General features: G+C 41.9%; 1 protein-coding gene across 3 annotated transcripts in view; it reads left to right on the top strand.

The window, feature by feature from the left end:
- Positions 1-23,096, top strand: part of CUL3 (cullin 3) — a 63,169-nt gene that overhangs the window by 32,225 nt on the left and 7,848 nt on the right. The window contains exons 2-11 of one of the 3 annotated variants that reach the window (XM_018556063.1): positions 5,027-5,224; positions 7,156-7,269; positions 9,541-9,701; positions 12,003-12,117; positions 13,546-13,774; positions 16,653-16,798; positions 18,150-18,326; positions 20,228-20,398; positions 22,227-22,334; positions 22,434-22,558. In XM_018556063.1, the coding sequence (XP_018411565.1) occupies positions 5,027-5,224; positions 7,156-7,269; positions 9,541-9,701; positions 12,003-12,117; positions 13,546-13,774; positions 16,653-16,798; positions 18,150-18,326; positions 20,228-20,398; positions 22,227-22,334; positions 22,434-22,558 (1,544 nt within the window). Of the gene's footprint in view, positions 1-5,026; positions 5,225-7,155; positions 7,270-9,540; positions 9,702-11,997; positions 12,118-13,545; positions 13,775-16,652; positions 16,799-18,149; positions 18,327-20,227; positions 20,399-22,226; positions 22,335-22,433; positions 22,559-23,096 lie in introns of all 3 variants that reach the window. The other 2 variants (XM_018556064.1, XM_018556065.1) reach the window with 2 other exon arrangements.

Here is a 23,096-nt window from a genome sequence, read left to right on the forward strand (position 1 = left end):
CCCCCCCCCTTCATGTATGTATGTATGTATGTATGTAGGGCTGCAGCAACTAATCAATTCGATAATTATCGATTATGAGAATGGTTGGCAACTATTCTCACTATCGAGAGAGAGATTTATTTTTAATGCAACCACTTGATTAGTTGAAAAAATAATCGGGCAACTAATCGATTATGAAAATAATCGTTGGCTGCAGCCCTGTGTGTGTGTGTATATATCAGCTGTATCTGACCTCTATTAAATACATGGCACTGCAGCCAGAGGATGGCAGTGTTTGTCTTCAGGCTAAAGATTTTCATTTTTATGAATGGAACAGTCAGTGCTGACATAGTGATCACATGATCAGGAACCAACTGCTCTGGTCCTCGATCATCAGTGGTCCTCAATCCCTGGTTGGATTGAGAACCAGCAGCATTGTGAAGTGTCAGTTGCTGTTTCTTAAAGGGGAGGATGTATTTTGACACATACTCAGCAAGGTGCTAGTAAACGTTAAAATACATATTGCTGGAAGGCAGAGGTTACTTTGATGAACCTTTAGTGAGATTTTAGTAATTTGGTTTAGATTAACTTTTAACACTTTGAACCCATGAACTCCAACAAGTATAGAGAATATGGATATAGTCTAGAGCACTTTTTCAGAATTTAAATACGGTCAGATAACACACTTAGCCAGGCACTTCAAATAGGTAGGTGTACTTGTAAAAGAGCTTGCTCAGGATGTATATGTATTAGAGGTAATTTACTAAATAAATATTTTTGTATAGCTTACAAAGGGGTTTTTCTAAACATTTCAGAGGTGTCATTTTTGAACATAATACTGAATTAAAATTCACTGAAATAAATGAAATCTATTGCACTTCTGTTTCTATCCCCAAAGAGCATAGACAGCAATGTATATACATCATTCTACAGGCCACATCTAATTACTCTTTGTCTGTAACCGTTTTTTTTTTTGAATGCTCAGTTATTCAGCGGGAGCTCAGTATATGTTCTGCCAGTTCTGATTTGTACAGTGTGTTTCAGGCAAGTTTATTGTAGGAAAGGGTGATGTCTAGGGAGTACTGCATTTCAATGGGAACAAGCCATCTGTTCTGATGAGTAGTACAAATTGCTGAATGCTGATAGGAGGGAAGAACGGAAAACAAATCCCAGTGCCCACACAGCCCTGCTTTTCTTCATTCATTTCTGGTTACCCTGTGTGGAACTAAAAGTTCTATTGGGGTTGTAAAATAAAGGACATAGACAGTCCTTTCCTGAATAATGCGCCCTTTCTGGCCATTATACTCTTTTCAGCATCATCCAGAAGTAGAAACGTTTTGCCATGTTAAAGGAGAACTATGGGGTTAAGGCTTTTCCCCCATAGTTCTCCTTAGGTTAACGGGAGGACACAAACTAGCGTCCTCCTGTCACCCTAAGCTCAGTATACCGCGAGCTACAGCTCGCGGTATATTGAGACGCCACAGTATACTGAGCCGCTGAAGCGGATCCCGACAATTATGTCTGGATCCGCCCAGCTGTGTGACTGCATGACTGACAGCTGGCTCTGCCTATCTAGAGGCAGAGCCAGCTGTACCCTCCACCGTCAGTTCCGCCAGTCAGCGCTGGAGGATCGGAGGGGGGAATCAAGCCCCTCCCCGGTCACGGCAGAGAGCCGTGACAGGATCGAGAAGTGAGCGAACGCCGGTATGTGTTCTCTCACTTCCCGATCTACTGAGCCGACCTGTGACAGTCTCATTGTCACAGGTCGGCTAGAATTATGAGGTGAGTGAAAAGCACTCCCCTCATAGTTTTCCAACATTCTACTTCCAACAGCAATCTATACACGGCAGGAAAGTGAATTCTAACTTTTCAGTGAAAACACTGGAGAAAAAAAAAATATTCCCTTAACATGGCATTATATAGAGATATTGGTACTTTTCATTCCGGATGAAAGTTCTCGAAATGAATTTGCTGTACGGATCTTTTTCTAACCTATTTAGCCCCACTGAAAGGGTAAATTTTTATTCTGCCCGGAGTTCTTCTTTAAGTGTGCCTCTCGAAGCTAAGAGGCAAAATTAAATATAAAGCTGCCACAGGTCAGCCTGCAGAAATCTAATTAAGACTCAGGGCTGGTTCACACCAGATGCAGTTGTGATGCAGTCCGTTCAGTTTGGCTGCTGCAGCCTAAATACATCACAATGCTTTCCTATGGGATTTCTGGTGCTCGATTCACACCAGTGCAGTCCATTCTGATGCAGTCAGAAAAAATACTGCTTGCACTATTTTAGCTTTGTCGGAACGCACCAGTACGCATCAAAAATGCATGCACAGGCACTGGAACGCACCTGAAATCCTATTTTTAAGCCAGAAAAAAAGCCAAAAACGCATCAATCGCAGTAAAATCGCTGCAAAACGCAACACATTGAAGCTAGTTCTGGTGTGAATGAGCCCTAAATGTTCAAATTTTTTTATTTTATATAACCCCAATTAATACTGGTTATGTTTAATACAATCAGATATCCTGTATCGCTCTAATCAGACTGTTTTCCTTCCTCTGTATACTGCATGCAGGGGCTGGATTTATTGGCCCCTTCCACACTTTATCCTTAGGTTGCTTCTCCTTGTTCAGGCTTAAATAAAAATAAAGCTGTTCATACATGCAGCAATTATGCAAAAATGTGTCTGGGAAGACTACAGGTCCCAAAATATGTCTGATGAAGATCTGTCAGTTAAGTAGAAGTGAAGTACAGACAGAATGTCACCGAATGACCTCACATGTGGCTGGACTGAGTGCATGCGCTACCTACAAGGCACACACCCCTATACGTTCACATTTACACGTCTGCGTATAGTTCTACAGTATATCTACATCTGTCACTGTGTGAAGGTGCAGATTGGACATAGTTCAGCATGCAACAAGTCTCTGAGCAGTTCTGGGGCTGATTTTGCCCTGCAAATACAATCTGTGCGGCCAATGCTTCTACCTTTCCCGGAGATAGTTGTGCTGCAGGGAGCAGCATGTGTGTGCAGACACAGAGAGTGGGTGTTCTGGCCTCAGACATGTGCTTTGACTGACGTCTCATGGAAAGTGGGTCACTGTTTTACACGGGGAGAGACATTTGTGGTGTTCTGCCATATGCTGAGAACCCTTCCTTTTGTGTAAATTAACTTTTGTTGATAAAAATGGACAGTAGCCTTAAACCCTTTCACTGCCAAGCCCTCAGGAACGCTTTTAACCTCAGCTGGCCACACCATTTTTGCAATTGCTGCATTGCTAGCGTTTATAAAAGACCCCCCTCCCTCAAACCGTATATTTTTTTGAAAGCACAGGCCCGGTAGAATAAAATGATGCTGCAATAAATTTTGTAGGTCCTGTGATAATTGCACAAATGTTTATCAAATCAATATGAAACCAATAAAAATAAACAATACATTGATAAAAGCACACTACAATCAGGATCGGTGCACAAAAAAATACTTTTCCAACCAAATCTAAAGGATAAAACTGTATTGAGTTAATAAATAACAAATGTTTGGAAATTTTAAATTGGGCCTTTTTTCGAAAAAATGAAGTAACGCAAAACTATAAATAAGCGACTTGTGCTAAAAAGCGTTGTGATAAAATGATAAAGGCATATATTTCATTGCAACATAGTGTATCACGACGCACAGCAAAGCAAAAATCGCACAGCAAAAATCAATCACTGCACATGTGCATAGCGTACACCACAATATGGCGCACACTGTTTTAGTTGTATGTTATCTGTGTGGGGGGGAGGGGAGAGTTGTTGTGGGTTTTTTTTGTATTTTTTTTTTACTCTGTGCAGGGGCCCTTCAGGGGAAATATCAGGGGTCTAAACAAACCCCTGACATTTCCTTCTTCAAATAGAAAAAATAATTTTCATTAATAGATCTCATCAGCGGCTTGTTAGGGGAACCCTTCTGGTATAAGTACATGGTCATTAAAGCCACCATGAGCTTATAGCAGAAGGATGGAAGCCACTGACGTATGGCATACTGCCATGGCCAGTTGGTAGCAGGGAAAGGGTTAAACACTCATTTCGGGGTAGACCGAGCCCTTGAAACATGTACATTTTGAAGATGAAATCCCAATATACATCAGTTAAGAGTAAAAAGTACCTGAGTGCTCCGAAGGCAATTGGATACAAGCGGTCCATTGGAAGAGGCACTCGCAGGTCTTGTATTGAAGCAACACAAATAGATTTATTGGTCAACATTTCAACAAGGCACTGTCTGCAGAAAGCAAATCAGTGTCTTTTCAAAAACTGCCGCCCAGACCAGTGGATTTTCTTTCTAATAGAATTGGGAAGAACCAGAACCTCTGCTTTCTCTTTTGTTAGAATGGGAAGGGTCAGAACCTCACCGTCCCTTTTTTTTTTTTTGCCGACAAAAGGCAAATGGCTGTAGGACCATGAAGGGTCCCAATATAGTAGTCAATGTGTCTGTGGGATCATTTTTTTATTTTCCACCGCTGTCTTGCTTTTAGAGATGTTCAGATACCAGTGCCGATACTTGACATTTTCATGAGAACTACCAGGGTTGCAGCTGGGACCTGGCTCTGGCGCTCCACCACTGTCCTGAAATCATTCGTTTGTATTGTTCTAGAAAAAAATGTTACAGGACAATAAACAAAAATGTCTCAGTACTTGTATCTGTGAGTACTTGGACAAGTATCAGTACTTGGACAAGTGGTACCATTACACATATATATATATTACACATATATATACATACATACATACATCTATAAAAAAATAATAATGCATTAAAATGGGGATGCACAAATCCCAGGAGCTCCGTATGCTCCTTAAAAATGACAGCTGCCTCCTAATTTTAGAATTTTTCTCTAGTCTTGGAACTGGAGAAGCAACTGTACTTGTACCGAGTGTGGTACTTGGTATCTGAACATCCCTACTTGCTTTGCTTTTCCAGCATCCTAAACAGGATGGTGTTGCATCAAATTTGTTTTTGTTTAAAAAGAAGACTTATAATGTTTTAATTCTTTTTCCATCACTATGTCTTACAGATGACTATGGATGAAAAATATGTTAACAGCATTTGGGATCTTTTAAAGAATGCAATACAAGAAATTCAGCGTAAGAACAACAGTGGTTTGAGTTTTGAAGAACTGTATAGAAATGCTTATACCATGGTGCTTCATAAGCACGGAGAGAAGCTTTATACAGGGCTGAGAGAAGTGGTGACGGAACATCTCATAAATAAGGTAAACATCACTTCTAGGACCAGTGTGAGCTTATTGGTCCTCATCATGTTAGTAGGGCAAGATTCCAGCAAGAAAGGAATGTCCTGGGTTAATGTCAGTTGTGCTCCGTAGCCAAGCCATAATCAGACCAAGGGATTTGTTTCCACTGCAATAGCTGCAAATTCCTTGAGGTATTTTAAGAATTTCATACATTTATTGAAAATAATGAGGTAAAAAAATGTCATGGGTGTCTCTTTACATTGGATGACCTGTAATGTTTTACTATCTTACAATAAAACAAAGGTATTTATTTTCTAAAGCTTTGAAGGAAGCATAATAAGCGCACTTTAATCAAGCTATAAATGTTGAGAATTTTTTTTTTTAAACAGTAACTTTCTGCCAAGCAGCGAGTTCACCTTCATTATAAAAGTATTAACTATTATACATCACTCCTTTTACACCTTGCTAAGCCATGCCCAGCAGGTTGTAATCATTTTGTAGTCCAAGATGTATCTGTAGAAAGCAGTAGCTCAGAGTATGTTGAAGTGCCAGTGAGCAGGAAAGAGCCCCTGGAGCTTTTTGCCCTAATGTGTTGGTATGCACAGCATGTTGGCACATTATGGCGAGCTTAACTGCCAAACTGTCCCCTTCTGCGCTCCTCCCTCGACAGCACTTCCATCTTAGTCCGGGTCATCTTCTGGGTTCTGATTCTTTGGCTGCTGGATTGGCCAAGTGCCCATGACATAAGTCTCACGCATGCGCACAAGAGTGTATAATGCCTTCCATTCCCATCATGCTTCAGTTTTATGTTAGTGTCCTAGGAATGGACATCTTGTCTCAGGGAATAGAAAACCCGTTTTACATTATATTTTTTTCAAGATAATTTTTCTTCAGTCAAGATTCTTCAACTGTGTAGCTATGAGGGCTCATTATTGCAGCTTCCAAATCGTCTAATCCCTGGTGATTGTTTAAAGGCCACACCGGACCACGCCACGCAGGGGGACCGGTCTTTATTGTTGCCTACGGATATCGGGCTCTGCTTGTGGAGCTCTCCAGACACCTTTTTGGAGGAAGTTTATCAAAACTGTAACAGACATAATCTGGATCAGCTGTGCATGGCAACCAATCAGCTTTTCTCTTTCATTATCAAATCTTAACTGAACAAACTGGAGAGAAGCTGATTGGTTGCCATGCTCAGCTGCTCTAGATTTTGTATACTCATGTTTTAATTCCCTTCCTAGTGTACTATGCAAGCTTAGCCACAGAGCGCTTTACTGGTCCCGGTTGGAGCCTGGTGTGTTTGATTGTTTCTCCTGCCAATTCCCCCTACAGGGTTAACGTCTGCAAAAATTGCTGAGTCACATTACATGAGTTGCAGCATTGTCTTGAGCTAAGGATGATGAGTGTAATTTTATCTTTTAGTTAAGTTGAGAAGGTTCAGTCTGCTGACGGCTAGGCTTAACCCTTTCATTGCAATTTTGCATCCTTTGTAGGGCTGCAGCTAACGATTATTTTTATAATTGATTATTTTTTTTAAACTAATCGATTGGTTGCATTAAAGAAATCTCCCTCTCTCTCCCCCCACCCTCTCTCTCCCCCCACCCTCGGTGCTGCTTAAAGTTTATTTCCACTTTTGCAATCACATTTAAGAAAACCCCTCACTATGTTTGTGTTCCTATTTACACATTATACAAATTTCTCTAACCTTTTTAGATGTGTCTTTGTAGTCTCTGATTTTCAAAGTGAGAGGAAACTCAGTCTGTCCGCATAGAATGACCAGGGACACTCTGAGCTTCCCCTCCATTATCATACAATTCTTCTAGATCTTTAACCCTTTGTTGGGGCAGACAGTGTTCAATTGATGAGATCTGCCAGCACAGTACAGAAAACATGTTTTTATTATTTTTATTGTTTTTTGGCAAATTGTAATTTTCTATTTGTGCTTTCTGCAGGTTCGAGAAGATGTGTTAAATGCTTTAAATAACAATTTCTTACAAACGCTTAACCAGGCATGGAATGACCACCAGACTGCCATGGTTATGATTAGAGATATCCTCATGTACATGGTGAGTGTTTCAGTTTGTATTTGCTCTAACATTGTGATTATGTATTTCCTGATCATGTCAGGCTTGCCTCCCAACCAACCTCCTAGAGCTCAGGGCAAGTCAGTTGGACGCTGGACCCTCAGTTACAGGGCTACCAAACTAGAATTCAGCCATGGCTTACAATACCCATCAGGGAGGCACCAAAAGTCGTACAGTTCAAAGAGAAGTGGACCGGATTCTTTCCTTGGTGGAACTTCACTTCCCAGCTCTGTCTGCGGTACACATTCCAGATCTGGAAATCTTGCAGGTGGACTTCCTCAGTCGTCAATGTCTGGTCCCGTTATCTGGAGGTGTTTTCGTCTCTTTGTCGCAGGTGGGTGGGGTATTGGACGTGGACCTCCCTGAAGTCTAGTTTATTGACAGCAAAGTCCAAATCCCATTCGCACTGCCACGGTCTCAAAACCACAAGGTATATGTGCTGCCCAGGTGGACCACACAGATGGCGCCGTGCAAAACAATAATAGTAAATAAAAGTAATTCACCGGCACACACTTGAAGGGTTTTTTAAGTATTGGTATGTTTATTCATACCATGTTTGCATGAAACAAAGTAACTTAAATGCAATTATATTCTAATCTTTTTCTTTTTTTTGTTTGTTTAATCAACAATTTTATAGTGCGACTCAGTTACAGGCTATGCTTGTAATCATCAGAATGGCTTATATAAAGTTATGCTGTCAATTGTGAGAAAACCCCACTATGTTTGTGCGTTCCCATTTACACAACATACTGGAAAATAATGTAAAAACATTGGGGTTTTTTTGGTTACCTTTTTTAGATGTTTTTGTTGCAGGAGGCAAAATGACAGAAACCAACATTTTCTGAGCACCTTCACAGTGATCTTCCTTTACGTAAAGACTTAGGACAGTACTGTGTGACTTGTTCCTCTCATTAACAGAAAATGCAGAAGCCAGGCTTTTAATCGTTTAATGAGGAACTCGAGGCACAAGTTTTCGTGACCCTTGCAGTGGGGCTACCCCCGCACTGCAAGGGTTAAGTGCTTATTTTCGTCTAGTGATAAAAATAACAAATATATACTTACCTAAACCTCAGAGCCGGCTGTCTAGCTCCCCTTCTGCTCTGGAAGTCTAAGATCATGCGACTCATCACATCCTAGAGCCTTGGTTCTCAACTGGTGGGTCACGACCCAAAAGTGTTCAGTGGGTCGCTGCGTGCCTGACACTTTTTTTAGGCTCCTCAGCCTCTTCTTATCGCAACACTGTCGGTTCTCACATCAAGCCGCATTTAAAATATGCTGCCCGTCACAGAGTGTCAGCTTGAGGTGGGATGCGATGGGGCTGTGGCTGCGAGGGAGCTCTATCCATATGTGCATTGCTTACAGTTCCCTCACGTGTCCTATAGGGGTGCCTAGACTGAGGTCACATTCTGGCTGCCGGCACCTGTATAGGGCATGCAAGGGAGCTGAACAAGCAATGCAAATATGGATGGAGCTCTGTCACAGTACAGCAGTCCACCCTAGCCTGAGGATCCACTCCAGTTCCGTAAATTAGGGAGACTCCATGGATCTTAAAAAAAATAAAAATACTTTTTTTTGGGAGTGTGTGTGTTAAAGATTGTGTCTGTCAGTGTTTGTTGAGGGCCAGTTCACAATAGTACAGTGCATTAATCGCAGTCGCATGTGATTAATGCACTGCACCATGCAGTCACGCCTACTGTGCGTTCTGCTGTGGGAGCTGCTTTGCGTTGCCATTCATTTGAAATTTTGGGATTGTTTATTTTTCTCTTATTCCCTTAGTTAAACATACAATGAAGAAGCCACCTCAGACCCCTCACAGCCTCTGCTACCATTGCAAAGAAAAATGAGCAAGTAGTAATGTTAACCCTTAAAACCCTAACCCAATTAAAAGCAGCTTAAACTGCAAGAAGCATTTTTAGCTTGTGCTATGTGACAGGGAACATGTAACAAGTGTAAAGGAGGTGTTATCCCAATCCGGCTACAGAAGTGAAAATACACTTTAAGCCAGCTTTCCTGAACCAGTGGACTCGAGTGCCCAAGCTTATATAGACCTTTGATTATAGTTCCTCAGGCCCTGGCCAGTGCATTGTGTAATGGGGCAGTGTATGGTGGAGTGACAAATGCCAAGGCAGGAGGTACTGACAGTTTATCAAGATACCTGGTCCTGTTCTTGTCACGTGATCAGAATTTTGCACCCTATTAATGCATTTCTGAAGAGCAATTTAGATTTACATTTGCCATTCACTTTGTTTACAGGATAGAGTCTATGTTCAGCAAAATAATGTTGAAAATGTTTATAATCTGGGCTTGATAATATTCCGTGATCAAGTAGTACGCTATGGCTGCATAAGAGATCACCTGCGGCAGACGTTGTTGGACATGATTGCAAGAGAGAGGAAAGGAGAAGTTGTGGACAGGTAAGCGTACAGACCGGTTATTTATTTGAATGGAGACATCCAGTATATCATTCTTCCTCTTCCATAATGTTGGCTTGGAATGGAACCTAATTATGGCATTTTTGTCTTTGTTTTAATAGCAAGCTCATAAAATGTTATTAGCAGTTCTATATCCCACAGTGCACATTTAAAAGGGATAGGAACGCCTACAATGTTGCTCTCAATGAAGGGCTGTAGGACAAAATGCACTGGGTGGAACTTGATGTCTTATTTAGGGTTGCAACAACTAATCGATTGAATCGATGATAATTGATAATGAGAATTGTTGTCAATTATTCTCTAATCGATTTAGTTGATTCTGCTTATTTCATGGGCTCTGTGTACCTCACATCACCCCCCTCTTCCCCTCCTGCTGCCGCCACTCTGCTCCCTATTCTCCTCGCTAGAAGCCCACTGCATGCTGCGGTCTGTGTCCCCTTCGATCCCCACTGCCAGGCACTGGAACGTATGGTACCGCGATGCAGTGCATTCCAGTGCAGTGCAATTGTAAAAAAAAATAATTGTGCATGCAGTTTTATTCTGACGTAAACCTTAGGTTTGTAACACGGTATTTAAAATAAAAGATGGTAGTTTAATTTTATTTTTTATGAGATTCATTGTAAAAATAATCTGCCAACTAAGTGATTATGAAAATAAAGGCAGCCCTAGTCAGATTCCGCAGATAGTTTGGAAGCAGTACGCTTCTATTTTATGCATTGTAATCTGTAATGTTTCCTAATCACTGGGGTTGCCAGTCAGACTATAATGGTGCTCTTAGGGCCCAGTCACACCATATCCAGCGCATTCCAGCGTGTTTCAATCCCAGATCGCATAGATCATGTCGGGACGGGAGGCGGAGTGACAATGCCATTCATGTCAATGCCACCACAGACATGCCCCTCGCCCGCAGTGTGATCGCCTGCACCGGAACGTGAGGTACAGGAATGGCCTCTGTTCAGGTGCAGTGCGATCAGAAAAAATAGTGCAAGATCTGAATGTTGACGGTAATGTTAGAGTTGGGGCAAGACTGAAGCAGTTGAAATATGTTCACCACTGCTCTCTTCATGGACCATATCTATGATCTTGGTTTTTTAAATGCCTATCTGCATCAAAAGTTGGTGGTGGCATAAATACACATGCCTGATGCAGGGAAAACCTACGGGTTCAGTGTATATATTGAATGTTAGCCCCTTCATGACTGAGGCCTTTTTTCCATTTTTTGCACCCATGTTATATTCCACATTTTAGGCCTGAAAATGACTTAAAACCCCCAAACCGATGCTGGCGACGTACACTGTACTTAGTCAGTCACAAAGGGGTTAGTGGAACTTCTACGCCCAAGTATTGCAAGATTTATATGCTGCTTTGTAAAGAAATCTTAGTAGAAGTAGTACACCCCTCAATAAACTAAGGCAAGCTCAAAGCATGTTTTACAACACTGAGATTTTCCATAAGATCTGTTGCTCAGTGTTATAGCTGCCCTTAAAGGGGTTCTAAACCCTCAGATTTTTTTGCATATATCTACTGCTAGGCAAAAGATTTTTTTTTTTTTAAAAGCGGTTTAAACTTACCCCGTCTTCGCTGCGCGCTCCCGTCCGAAAATGTGAAACTGCATGGCGGCCGCAAAGCATCTTAGGGCGGGAGCAGGCGCAGTTCACATTTTCGGCCGGGACACGAGGAAAGACACAATGCAAGTCTAGGCACGCGTGCACCCGCATGCAGACACCGTGAGAGAGTACGTGCCAGCAAGCTCAGAGGAGTCAGCGCTGGATCGGAGATTTGCCGCATCGCTGGAGAGAAGGCTGAAAACTACAGGAAAGAAGATAATCGGATTAAAAGACATAATTTAAGGTAAGTGCTTTAATTAACGTTGGGGTGAGGGGGAAAAAATTTGCCTTAAGACCCCGTTCACATTGAGCGATTTATCGCGTGGTAATTCCCGCGATATCGCGGCAAATTACCGCGCGATATCGCGCTCCAATGCAATCCAATGGGTTGTCGCGGGTCGTGTGTCGCTACAGCAGGACCCTTTTTGGAGCGGATTTAGCCGCGATTCAAGCTTGCTCAATGCAAGCTTGAACGCGACATCGCGCGGCAAATCTCGCGATGTCGCGCAATATGCAAATCGCGCGACAAACGCGGGATTTGCATATCGCGCAGAGGGCGAACGGGGCCTTAATGTCACTTCGAGACCTGGTCATCCGCTTTAAAAAAATGGCGGCTTAAGGAACAGGTGGGTTTTTTGTTTTTTTTTAACCATTTTCACTCCATATTTCTTGACAGAGGTGCAATTAGAAATGCCTGTCAGATGCTTATGATCCTTGGGCTGGAAGGAAGGTCCGTCTACGAAGAAGATTTTGAAGCTCCATTTTTAGAGATGTCTGCAGAGTTCTTCCAGGTGATTTATTCAGTGCCTGCATTGTCAGCTTTTCAGGGTTGATCCAACGTCATACATTCTCAGTTTAGATAATACATGGTTTGAAAATAAAAAAGCACATCATTATTATTTTTAGTATTTGAAAGGATGTGTCTATTATATCTTTTATATAATGGAATTAAAGTTAAAATAATAAAGAGCCCCCAGGAGCTTGTAGCTATAATGCACTAGTATGTACAGTATATTCGCACATTATGGCAGACAAGCAATCCCATCCAGCACTGAAATGTCAGCGCTCTCCAGCCTTCCGGATACTTCCATCTTCATCCCGTTCTTGAAGTGTTCAGTCTCGTTTCAGCAAGTCTATCAGCTGAAATAGACTAGAATGCCACCTGCTGGCCGATTAGGAGACTACATGCTTATCATTTGCAATGTTTCATATATACCTATTTTTTCCTCCATTAGCATAATAAAGAAAATCTCTAAAAACACTAGATATTGCTTTTGAAGGTAGAAAAGCACCAAGCAATCACAGATTCTCCATGATACTGAGAAAACTGTGCACCATTAACTAGCATTTTGAATATTGGAAGTGTTTTATGGTATTGTGTTGCAGTTCATAATTTAAACTCTACATGTAGATCTGTTCAAGAGATGGGACTGATATTACAAGTTTTAAGGATTTCTTGTACGGCCATCCTTAGAGAGGTCGGCTTTCTTTGACCCAGTGGATAGTTTGCTCTTGCTGCATCCAGAACCATGATGATCTCTTGCTGCAGTTAAAGAAGATAAAATAGTTTTTTGTTTTTTTATAGTCAGTATAAACTTATAAGTAAGTATTGGTAGTACAGTAAACGCTTTGTTATCTGGTATTCAACTAACTAGAACTCTCTTCTAACCAGAAAAAAAAATCCCCTGTGTACTTGCTGTTCTGCGGCATGTATTATCCTGGAAATGATCGTGTGCCTATTTGTCTTTGCTTTTGATTACTGCATTTCAATAGTAATATGACGTCAATACAGAGTTTGTTATGGTATAGTATGGGGTATGGCATTAGTTAGACCTATTTTTAATAGCAACTCTCAAGCAACCAGAAACTACATTGTTCCGGAATCTACCAATTCCAGTGGATGCCGGATAACGGGGAGTTTACTGTATTAAATTAGGATTGTGTGGAACAAGTTAATTACCCGAGTTAACTCTGCAGTGCACAGGAAAAATATTCTTGTATGATTCCCTCTGTGCAGGTTCTTTTTATGCTTGTGTAGAGCTCATTGAGGGCTGAAAACCATTCAACATGGCTACCCCCTGCATTTCTCCCCCCCATTTGGTTGGGCAGGCATCATGTGACTTAGAAGAACTCCAGGGGTAATGAATGTAACTTCAAGTGTCACAATGCTGCAGCCCTTAATATCATGCATCACGAATGTATGCTTTGTTTTTCAACAGATGGAAAGCCAAAAGTTTCTTGCTGAAAACAGTGCCTCAGTGTATATAAAGAAAGTGGAGGCTAGAATAAATGAAGAGATAGAACGAGTCATGCACTGTCTAGACAAATCCACAGAGGAGCCAATTGTGAAGGTTGTGGAGAGAGAGCTCATCTCCAAACATATGAAGACCATTGTGGAGATGGAAAACTCAGGGTTAGTCCATATGTTGAAGAATGGAAAGACAGAAGGTAAGCCCACATATATTAGAGAGTTTGGAATTGTATTTAATAATATGCTTATTATGCAACGGATGTCGGTATGACTTCTAGTTTAGTCTGCAGGCTTTCCATAATTATAGTATGGACAAGTATGAGCATCTCTGTAGTTCAGATGGGAAATGTTTGGCAATACCTGACTAAGCTTTTGTCAAACAAGAATATTTGGTGTATTGAAATATAATTAAACATAAATTCTAATCCCAGGTTTGGGTTTGGAGTGGGTTGAGAAGGTGTTAATAGAGCAAATTGCATACCTCAAATATAAGGTGGCACACCACCCAAACATGGCCTGTACATATTACTGAGTAGGGTGCCAAATGGTCTCAACACATGTGACATACTGATCCTATCTGCTAAGTAGGAAGTGATAGAATAAATTCTTTATGCAATCACAGTACATCATAACAAGAGCTGCCACCCACTTTTTTTATTCAAAAACCAACGCAATAAAAACCCCAAAACATTATTTGTATTTTCACATTTGTACAAGTACCTAACCTGGCTTTAGAAGTCAAAAGCAAGCACCTTCCTCTGTCTGATTGTACCTTTTTGTACAGCTTCACCAGAACCTTGGGACCATGCATCTTAAAGCCTGTAATACATCTCAACACTTCTAACAGTGTACGGCTGCTTCGACCCCTCCTGCCTTTTATACTGTTATTGGCCAGTATGGTGACCATTTATAGCGGGGCTTGACAAATTCGCTTTCAATCTAGGAGCCAGCTGAAAAAGTGTTTTTGCACTAACAATGCTTTATTTTCAACGTCCATTGTAATTGTCACAGCTGCTGACAGCGATCTCTCCTCTCCGCTGGGTACTGGCTGCAGAGGTCTGTGTCCTCTCCGATCCTTGCTGCCTCTGCTGATACAGGCGAGGAGAGCAGCGGGGTTGGGAGGGGACACAGCCCGCAGGGGGGGGGATAGAGAGCAAAGCTGATGCGGAGGAGTCTGACAAAAGCCCAGGCGCCAGGGCGCAATTTCGTCACACCTGGGATTTGTTAGGCTTGTAGCAAGATGCTGGGATGGATACTTCAGGGTTCACTGCTAGACATTGTATTCTACTGGCTACTGAGGCTTTGTTTTTTGACATGTAAATGACTGATGGGATTAAGACTTTGGGCTTGTGTCAGTGACATCAGTTTGACTCTGAGGTGCTTCTGAGATCATTCAGAATTAATTGACGGGTGTATTTGACCTGCATTTGATCTCATTCATGCATTTAACCAGCTTCATTAAGACTTTGCATCCCCATAGACTTGTAGGAAATGCTAAACATGTCTGATGTGAACTAACGCTTGTCGTCACAAGTGCCTACATGCACTACAGAGGTGTTAACTCGGACACTTTTGTTAGCGAGGTCATGTTTACTTTATCAATAAGCAGAGAGGCAGGAGAAGTGGAACCATTTAAACACTTAATGCCTTTATCAGTACATCTGAGTTTGAGCTAATTTTCCCCTGAGTTGCTTATAGAAGCCAGTCATATCTTCCTTTTCCAAGTGAATGAGTGAGAATGGGAGGAATACATGGGATGTAATATTGGAATACCGGCAACGAACCGGTGACCTATATTTAAACACTTGTACTGTGGAATGGCAGCTTGTTACTGTATACCTGGGAGGGGTTTAATTAATTTTGGCTCCTTGCTCGAAATATATTTTAGCTTAGCAGACTTGCTAAGTGCTTTCTTTGCACTAAATTTCAAACTTATTCTTACATTGATGATTAACTTTTAATACTGGAGTGAAAAAACTGACTAAGCTAACAATATGTCTGAAATAGGGATGCACCGATACCACTTTTTTAAGACTGAGTACGAGTACCGATACTTTTGATCAAGTACTCGCAGATACCAATTACCGATACTTTTTCTTAAAGGGACAGGTCACGTTTTTTCTAAAGCAATATAAACGAATGCTTTAAGGTCACTTTCTTAATATTATGATCATGAGATGATGAGGGAGCATGACGCCGGCTTCCCGGCCAATCAGAATGCCGGGCGCTGCGTCATTACACGGCGCCTGGCTTCCGGATTTTCTAGCTTCCTGACCAATCGGGAAGCCGGGCAGCACGTCATTGCACGCTACCCGGTTTCCTGATTGGCCGGGAAGTCGGCTCCATGCTCTCTCATCACAAGTGACGAGAGATCATGGAGTCGTTTCCTGGCCAATCAGGAAACCGGGCAGCGTGTAATGATGCGCTGCCCGGCTTCCTGACACAGGAAGTACTCGTGCTAGGTATCGGAGCATTTGGGCGAGTACGAGTACTCACCCAAATACTCTGTATCGGCACCGATACTAGTATCGGTATCAGTGCGTCCCTAGTCTGAAATGCAGGGACTTTGGTAATCATCCAATCAATCCCGGCAAAGCCCCTTCATTTCATACTTAGGCTGTCCAGTAAGTAATACTGGCCTTATTCCTGTTCACTCCACTAGCAGCTAACACACATCTTCGTGGGACCAGTCATAAATACCTGAATAAAAGAAGACCTAGCCTGAAATAAGGTAAGTATTCCTCTGTAGTATCCCCCTAGGCTAAATAAGCATTAGACCCTTCCTTTGGGAAGGGGGGTGGGGTTATATGTTGGCCATAGCTCAGCTTCAATAAAGCCTTGGACAGAAGTAGAGGCCCTGCTTACAGCCTGGACATTGAATACTATATATATATATATATATATCTATGTATTTATTTTTAATTTATATAAATAATATTGGAAATCACAGGTAGTTGTGCCTGGTATACCCAGTTCTGGGGCCTGAGAAGTTAGTGGTATACTATTTGTAGCAGTAAATAAATGTGGTTTCATGAACATAGATCCTTTTTTAAATCTTTCTTTTGTCTTTTACAGATTTGGCCTGTATGTACAAGTTATTCAGTAGAGTTCCAAATGGTCTGAAGACAATGTGTGAATGTATGAGTTTATACCTTCGAGAGCAGGGAAAAGCCCTGGTTTCTGAAGAAGGGGAAGGGAAGAATCCTGTTGATTACATCCAGGTAGGATTCCCTTTAACCTGGTTAAGTTTACTGTTAGCGTTGCCAGTAAACAAGCTAACAAACATGGTGTGTTAATAACCTAAATGACTGCTGTCTTTTCTTTAATTGAAAACTTGTAAGCACTTTAAATAGAGGTAAGGAGAGCCTGGGAAACGTGATAAGCTAAGAGCACCACCTGATACCTTGGTATAAAAAAGAAAAAAACGTTCTTAAAGTGGAAGACAAGTGAAAAGAAAATTGCGTCTCTCCCCTGCGTACATGCACCATGCAGCCCACTCACTACATCTCTAAGAAGCTGTTAATGGGCCGGGTGCTGCGGAATATGTACCTCTGTGCACATGCACAGGACTTTAGTAGCCACCCAATGGCCAAAGAGGACTTCAGAGAATCTGGAAGTGTTGGCAGTGGAGATGGGGGGGGGGGGGGGAGCATGCCCCTAACGTGCAAGTATGCTTGTGCAAGTCAAATTTGAGAAACCCTCACTATGCTTGTTTCCCCATTCATAAGGGGTACATACTTCTAATTTCTAGCAGTTTGTTTGGAGCAGGATTCCCCATAAAGACACTGACAGCTTCTAGTGGTTAGAATTAGGGATGCTCAGAAATTTTGGCTGCCGTAACTTATCAGCCAAAAATTGCACTTTTGGCAAAATGCCGAAACTACCATCTTTTGGCCGAAATTGCGGTGCATCCCTCGTTTCCTCCCTGCTGGGCGCTACTCTGTGTACCAACTGACACAGTTCAGCGGGGAGGAGAGAAACTGTCGGCTGAGCGGGGTGGGGGAAGAGAGCGCTGTGAGCTGTCACAGAAGGCCGACTCACCCTCGATTGACAGCAAGTCAGGTTGGAGAGCGGGTACAAGCAGTCAGTGATCAGTGTTCGCTGACTGTAAATAATTAAGGACAGAGTATGTTTACTGTGTCCCCAATAATGAATGAATGGGAAGTGCTCTACATCACTTCCTGCTCATTCCTGATTGTGGACATGGTAAACATTATCTTCACAAGTTAAAAATGAACTGGATTCCTGTTCATTCATAACAGGGGCTGCAGAAAAAGAGTTTGTGTCCTCAATCTCTTTTTCTATTTTAAAAGGGAAATATCAGGGGTCTGTTTAGGTCCCTGATATTTCCCAGAGCCCCCAACAGTAATGTGACAAAATAAAAATATTTATTAAAAAATAAAAAAATATATAACAAGTTTAGAAAAAAATAAATATTTAAGAACATTTTAAATGGTTAAAAGAAATATTTATTTTCTGTTTGGGCCTGACAATTTTTTTTTCGGTTTCAAAATTTCATTTCGGCGATGTAACGGTTCATGCCCACTTTACATTGGTCTTTATTACCTACAGGGCCTGCTAGACCTGAAGAGTAGATTTGACAGGTTTCTTCAAGAGTCGTTTAGTAATGACCGTCTTTTCAAGCAAACCATTGCTGGTGACTTTGAGTACTTCCTGAATTTGAACTCCAGATCCCCCGAGTACCTTTCCTTATTTATCGATGACAAGCTCAAGAAGGGAGTTAAAGGAGTAAGTATAGTTGCCCTGGCTAACCCTGTGCTTTATCTTCACGTGCTGTAAATCTTCAGTTATGAGCATGCAAGTGTTATTTAAACAACTACTCCACTGACTTGTGGAACACAAAGGTTGAATCGGACAAGTTTAAATGATTGAGCTGTTTTTGTTTCTTCTAGAGCAGTTGACCTACTTTTAGTTGCTTTGCCATTTCTGTAGACTTGCATGTGGAAAGAATCCGTTCTGAAGCAAACGAAAGCCTGTCAACACAAGAACTTAGTCTTGGAATGCAGGACAATAGCTTGCACTGAATTTTTAAGATATCTCTCTTGTTAGTCCCCATTGTTTTTGATGTTGGAAATGAAAGGGTCTTGAGAATGTCCATATCTACATGGTAATCAATGTAGGTTCATGTGATTGTTGTCGCCCCTAATTTGAATGTCTGTGTGTGTGTTCTGCATTGTGTCTTTTTATATTTGCATACAGTTTTATTTGGCGCAGGGGCTTGGAGTTGAGATAAGCTGTTAGATAGGTAGATTCATTGAACCCTATGACAGAAACCTGTTATGTAGATAGTGGTTGCCTTCAGCTCCAAACGTAAAAAAAACAACAAATACTGGTACTAGTAAGTTGGAATAATGCTCCTTGGTCCTTTCCTGATATAACACTAGAAACACATTTATTGACTACCCAGATCTATAAACTCCTCACCCCTAATAAGGAATATATTACAAAAAAATCCACATCAAAGTGTCAGTGGGGTTTTAACGAGGCATCAGACGTATTCAAAAAAATACAAAATGTTATCTCAATTCCATAAAATTCCATAGATTCCATTAAAAACATACATGTGTATACATTGTCTCGATTCCGCCTTATTGCCACACATACATACACACATACATACATACATACATACATATATATGTGTGTGTGTATATATATATATATATATATACACATACACATGCCCTTCCTCTGGGGGAAAAAAATGAGGCAAGAATCCATTTACAAATATAAAATCAGTTTTTAGTGGTACATCTATATACAGATTTCATTATACATAATTTCAATCATCATATATTTCCACAATGAAGTAGAGATTGAACCTTTCCTTACCCACTCAGAGCAAAAGGATCAATGCAAACCCCTTCCCAGGTATGAGGACAGACTTCCACCCCTCTTCCCTCCCCCCACACACAAAGGAAATACTAGAAATCACCACACTAATGTACCCCAATGTGAAATAACTACCAGGGTATGGATAATCTGCCAAATGTGAACTAAATACCCCCACCCCCTATTAGCGCATAAATATATGACCTTGATATGAACCCTAAACATCCTTAGTTAGTAATGTGTATATGTGTCAACAATAGAATTTTTACATTTAGCCAACCCTCTCAGCTAAATACATAGTGATCATAATTGTAATGATTTATATTACACTACAACCTAGTGCATGTAGATAACACTCGTGCTTAGGTGCCCATTCTTATACTGGTAAGTGAAGTTAAAATGCTTTAATTTACCTTTTGTCAGTGTTATTAGAAAATCCTCTCCCTAATTTTTTAAGGCTCAAACGGTAGATATGTCGGTTCGTCTCTTCCGGCACAACCTCTCCTCCTTACCCCTGCCTTTTTATGTGCCCCCACCTTCAGCCATCAACACGCTGGTATAGTGTGTGACGTCATTGGAAAGCGTGCACATCCAGATCGCGTTATATATATATATATATATATATATAACACTGCTGAGAGCCTTTTAATAAATGTTGAAACTGCAAGAATATGCAGAGGATGCTTTAATGCACAGCCCCACTTTTTGGGTGTGTTCATATGATGGTTATAAAAATCTTTCATCAATTTAGTGTCATAGAGATTGTCTAAGTTGTTTTTGGTTTTTTTTTTTCAAAGCTCACAGAACAGGAGGTGGAATCCATACTTGACAAGGCAATGGTCCTTTTTAGATTCATGCAAGAAAAAGATGTGTTTGAACGATACTACAAGCAGCATCTGGCTAGACGACTACTTACCAACAAGAGTGTGTCTGATGACTCTGAAAAGAATATGATCTCCAAGTTAAAGGTGACTGTCCTTTCATTCTGTATGCCAGCATGTTTTAGAGAATTGGGCTTTACAGTGTTACTCAGAAGGTCTCATCTGTACTTAACCATTTTGATCATGCTTAGCAAGCACGTGGTATAGCTTAGCAGTGAGAACATTGTATGGCATTTGGGCTTTTACGGTATTATTAAAAGAGAGAATTATGGGGAAACCTTTTTTTTTATCCCATAGCTCTCTTTAGGGTCTTGGGAGGACATATACTAACCTCCTCCCGTGACCCAAAGCTCTGTTTATAGCTCACTATATGCTGAGAGCGCTGCAGCCGGGACGGATCCCGACAATACTGTTGAGATTCAGCTGGCTGATCGACAGTGGGCTGTACCTATCTAGAGGCATAGCAGCTGTGCCCCATCCGTTCCTACACTCAGCGCTGGAAGAGGGGGGGGACTCCCTTTTGGGAGCGGTGACTGGCAGCCACGGCTCTCTGCAGGGAGATGATGAGAAGTGAGTGAGTGATGGTATGCGTTCACTCACGTCCCGATCAATAGAGCCGGCGTGTGACAGTTTCAATTTCATAGGTCAGCTCTAACTATGAGGCTGAGTGGAAATCACTTGCATCATAGTTCTCCTTTTTAATGCTGTCACAAACTTACATTTCTCTCCCGTTCATTGAAGGACACAGGGCAACAGATCGTAGATCCTGAATGGTAGGGTATATCGCCACCTGCAGGAGTAGGACGCTAGGCACATAACTAAAAAGACAAGACAGCCTAGGGGCGGCCCCTGCTGGTGGCCCAACCCCTCACTTGCTGACAAGTCTCCAGTTTTTTGCCTAGCGTCAGGAGTAAGGAGCTAAAAAATGTTCTCTGTCATGGTGGCCTCCTTCGAGGCGGTGCCTTTTGCGCAACACCATACCAGGACCCTGCAGAGGAACATCCTGGAGCAGTGCGACAAGTCCCCCCTGTCCTTGGACAGGGAGATTCGGATCTCTCGGGAGGCGAGGGCCTCCCTGCGGTGGTGGCTTCACTCCCCCGTCTTGGTGCGGGGGAAGTCCTTTCTTCCAGTGCATTGGACGGTGGTCACCACGGACGCCAGCCTTTGGGGCTGGGGCGGGGTTCTGGGCTCCTGGACCGTGCAGGGTCGTTGGTCGCCGGAGGAGTCCCGTCTGTCGATAAATGTGTTGGAACTTCGGGCGAATCGCCTATCTCTCCTTCATTGGTCGACCCGACTCCAGGGCCTGGCGGTCCGGGTCCAGTCGGACAACGCCACCGCGGTGGCGTACATCAACCACCAGGGCGGCACAAAAAGCGTGGCCGCGGGTCGAGAGGTGTTCGGGATTCTGTCCTGGGCGGAACATCGAGTTCTGATTGCCCTGTGTCCTTCAATGAACGGGAGAGAAAATAGGATTTTTGTACTCACCGTAAAATCCTTTTCTCTCCGTTCATTGAAGGACACAGGCCCCGCCCTCTTTTATGGGGTGTACACTCCTAACTGCTTGTTACTTACTGGAGACTTGTCAGCAAGTGAGGGGTTGGGCCACCAGCAGGGGCCGCCCCTAGGCTGTCTTGTCTTTTTAGTTATGTGCCTAGCGTCCTACTCCTGCAGGTGGCGATATACCCTACCATTCAGGATCTACGATCGGTTGCCCTGTGTCCTTCAATGAACGGAGAGAAAAGGATTTTACGGTGAGTACAAAAATCCTATTTTTGGGATTTCCTTAATCAGAAACTACAGTGTAATTGTTATGTCCCGTTCATTTTATATTGAAACCAGTGTTTTTTACTTCATTTTGTTAAATATTAGTATTACAGAATTAACTTTTGCATAACTTTTTTTTTGTCCCTTTTAGACTGAATGTGGGTGCCAATTCACTTCAAAGTTAGAGGGCATGTTCAGAGACATGAGCATTTCCAACACCACTATGGATGAATTCAGGCAACATCTGCAGACAACAGGGGTATGAAGTGATCTGTCCAATGTGCCCATGGTTTCTCTGTTCCTTCATCTCTCTTGTCTGACATGACATTCTTATTGGTGCTCTCGCCTTGTATTTTAGGTGTCCTTAGGAGGGGTAGATCTCACAGTCCGAGTTCTTACCACTGGCTACTGGCCCACACAGTCGGCCACACCGAAATGCAACATCCCACCTGCTGCCCGGCATGCGTTTGAAGTATTTAGAAGGTAAAGTTAAAGTAATTCTAAGAGCGCAAACCTACACATGTGCCTGCAAACTGGCAGTCCTCTGGTTTTAAATGTCCCAGTTTTCGGTGATATAAGACATAGGGATCTGTTTTATATAAATGTTTTCACACAACTTTCACCCATTAATCATGCATTTTATAATTTAACAAGTGTGTGGATCCTGAGTGAAAGTTGTGTGACCCTTGTGTAAAAAAAGTTTATAAATAAACTCCATTGTGTTCTGTGTTTTTAACTTGATTTAAAAATGTATCTTAACCTGTTCTTTCATGCAACTTTTGTCTAAATACTCTTGATACGCTGTAGAAAAGTTCTGAGTCTCCAATACTATTGTTATATACAGTAGATGTAGGGATTGAAGCGCCACCAATTGGAATAGTCCAGAATAGTGGAAGCCAAGCCAGCTGCTAACAAGCCTGAATATATATAACCATCACAACTTCAATAAAACTTTCAAGCTGGAGGGATTGTAATCCACTACATGATTTCTCTCATTAATCCCCGATAAAGCCGGATACTC

This window comes from Nanorana parkeri, unplaced genomic scaffold (genome assembly GCF_000935625.1).
Source record: "Nanorana parkeri isolate BGI_ZX_2015 unplaced genomic scaffold, ASM93562v1 scaffold223, whole genome shotgun sequence".
NCBI lineage: Eukaryota > Metazoa > Chordata > Amphibia > Anura > Dicroglossidae > Nanorana > Nanorana parkeri.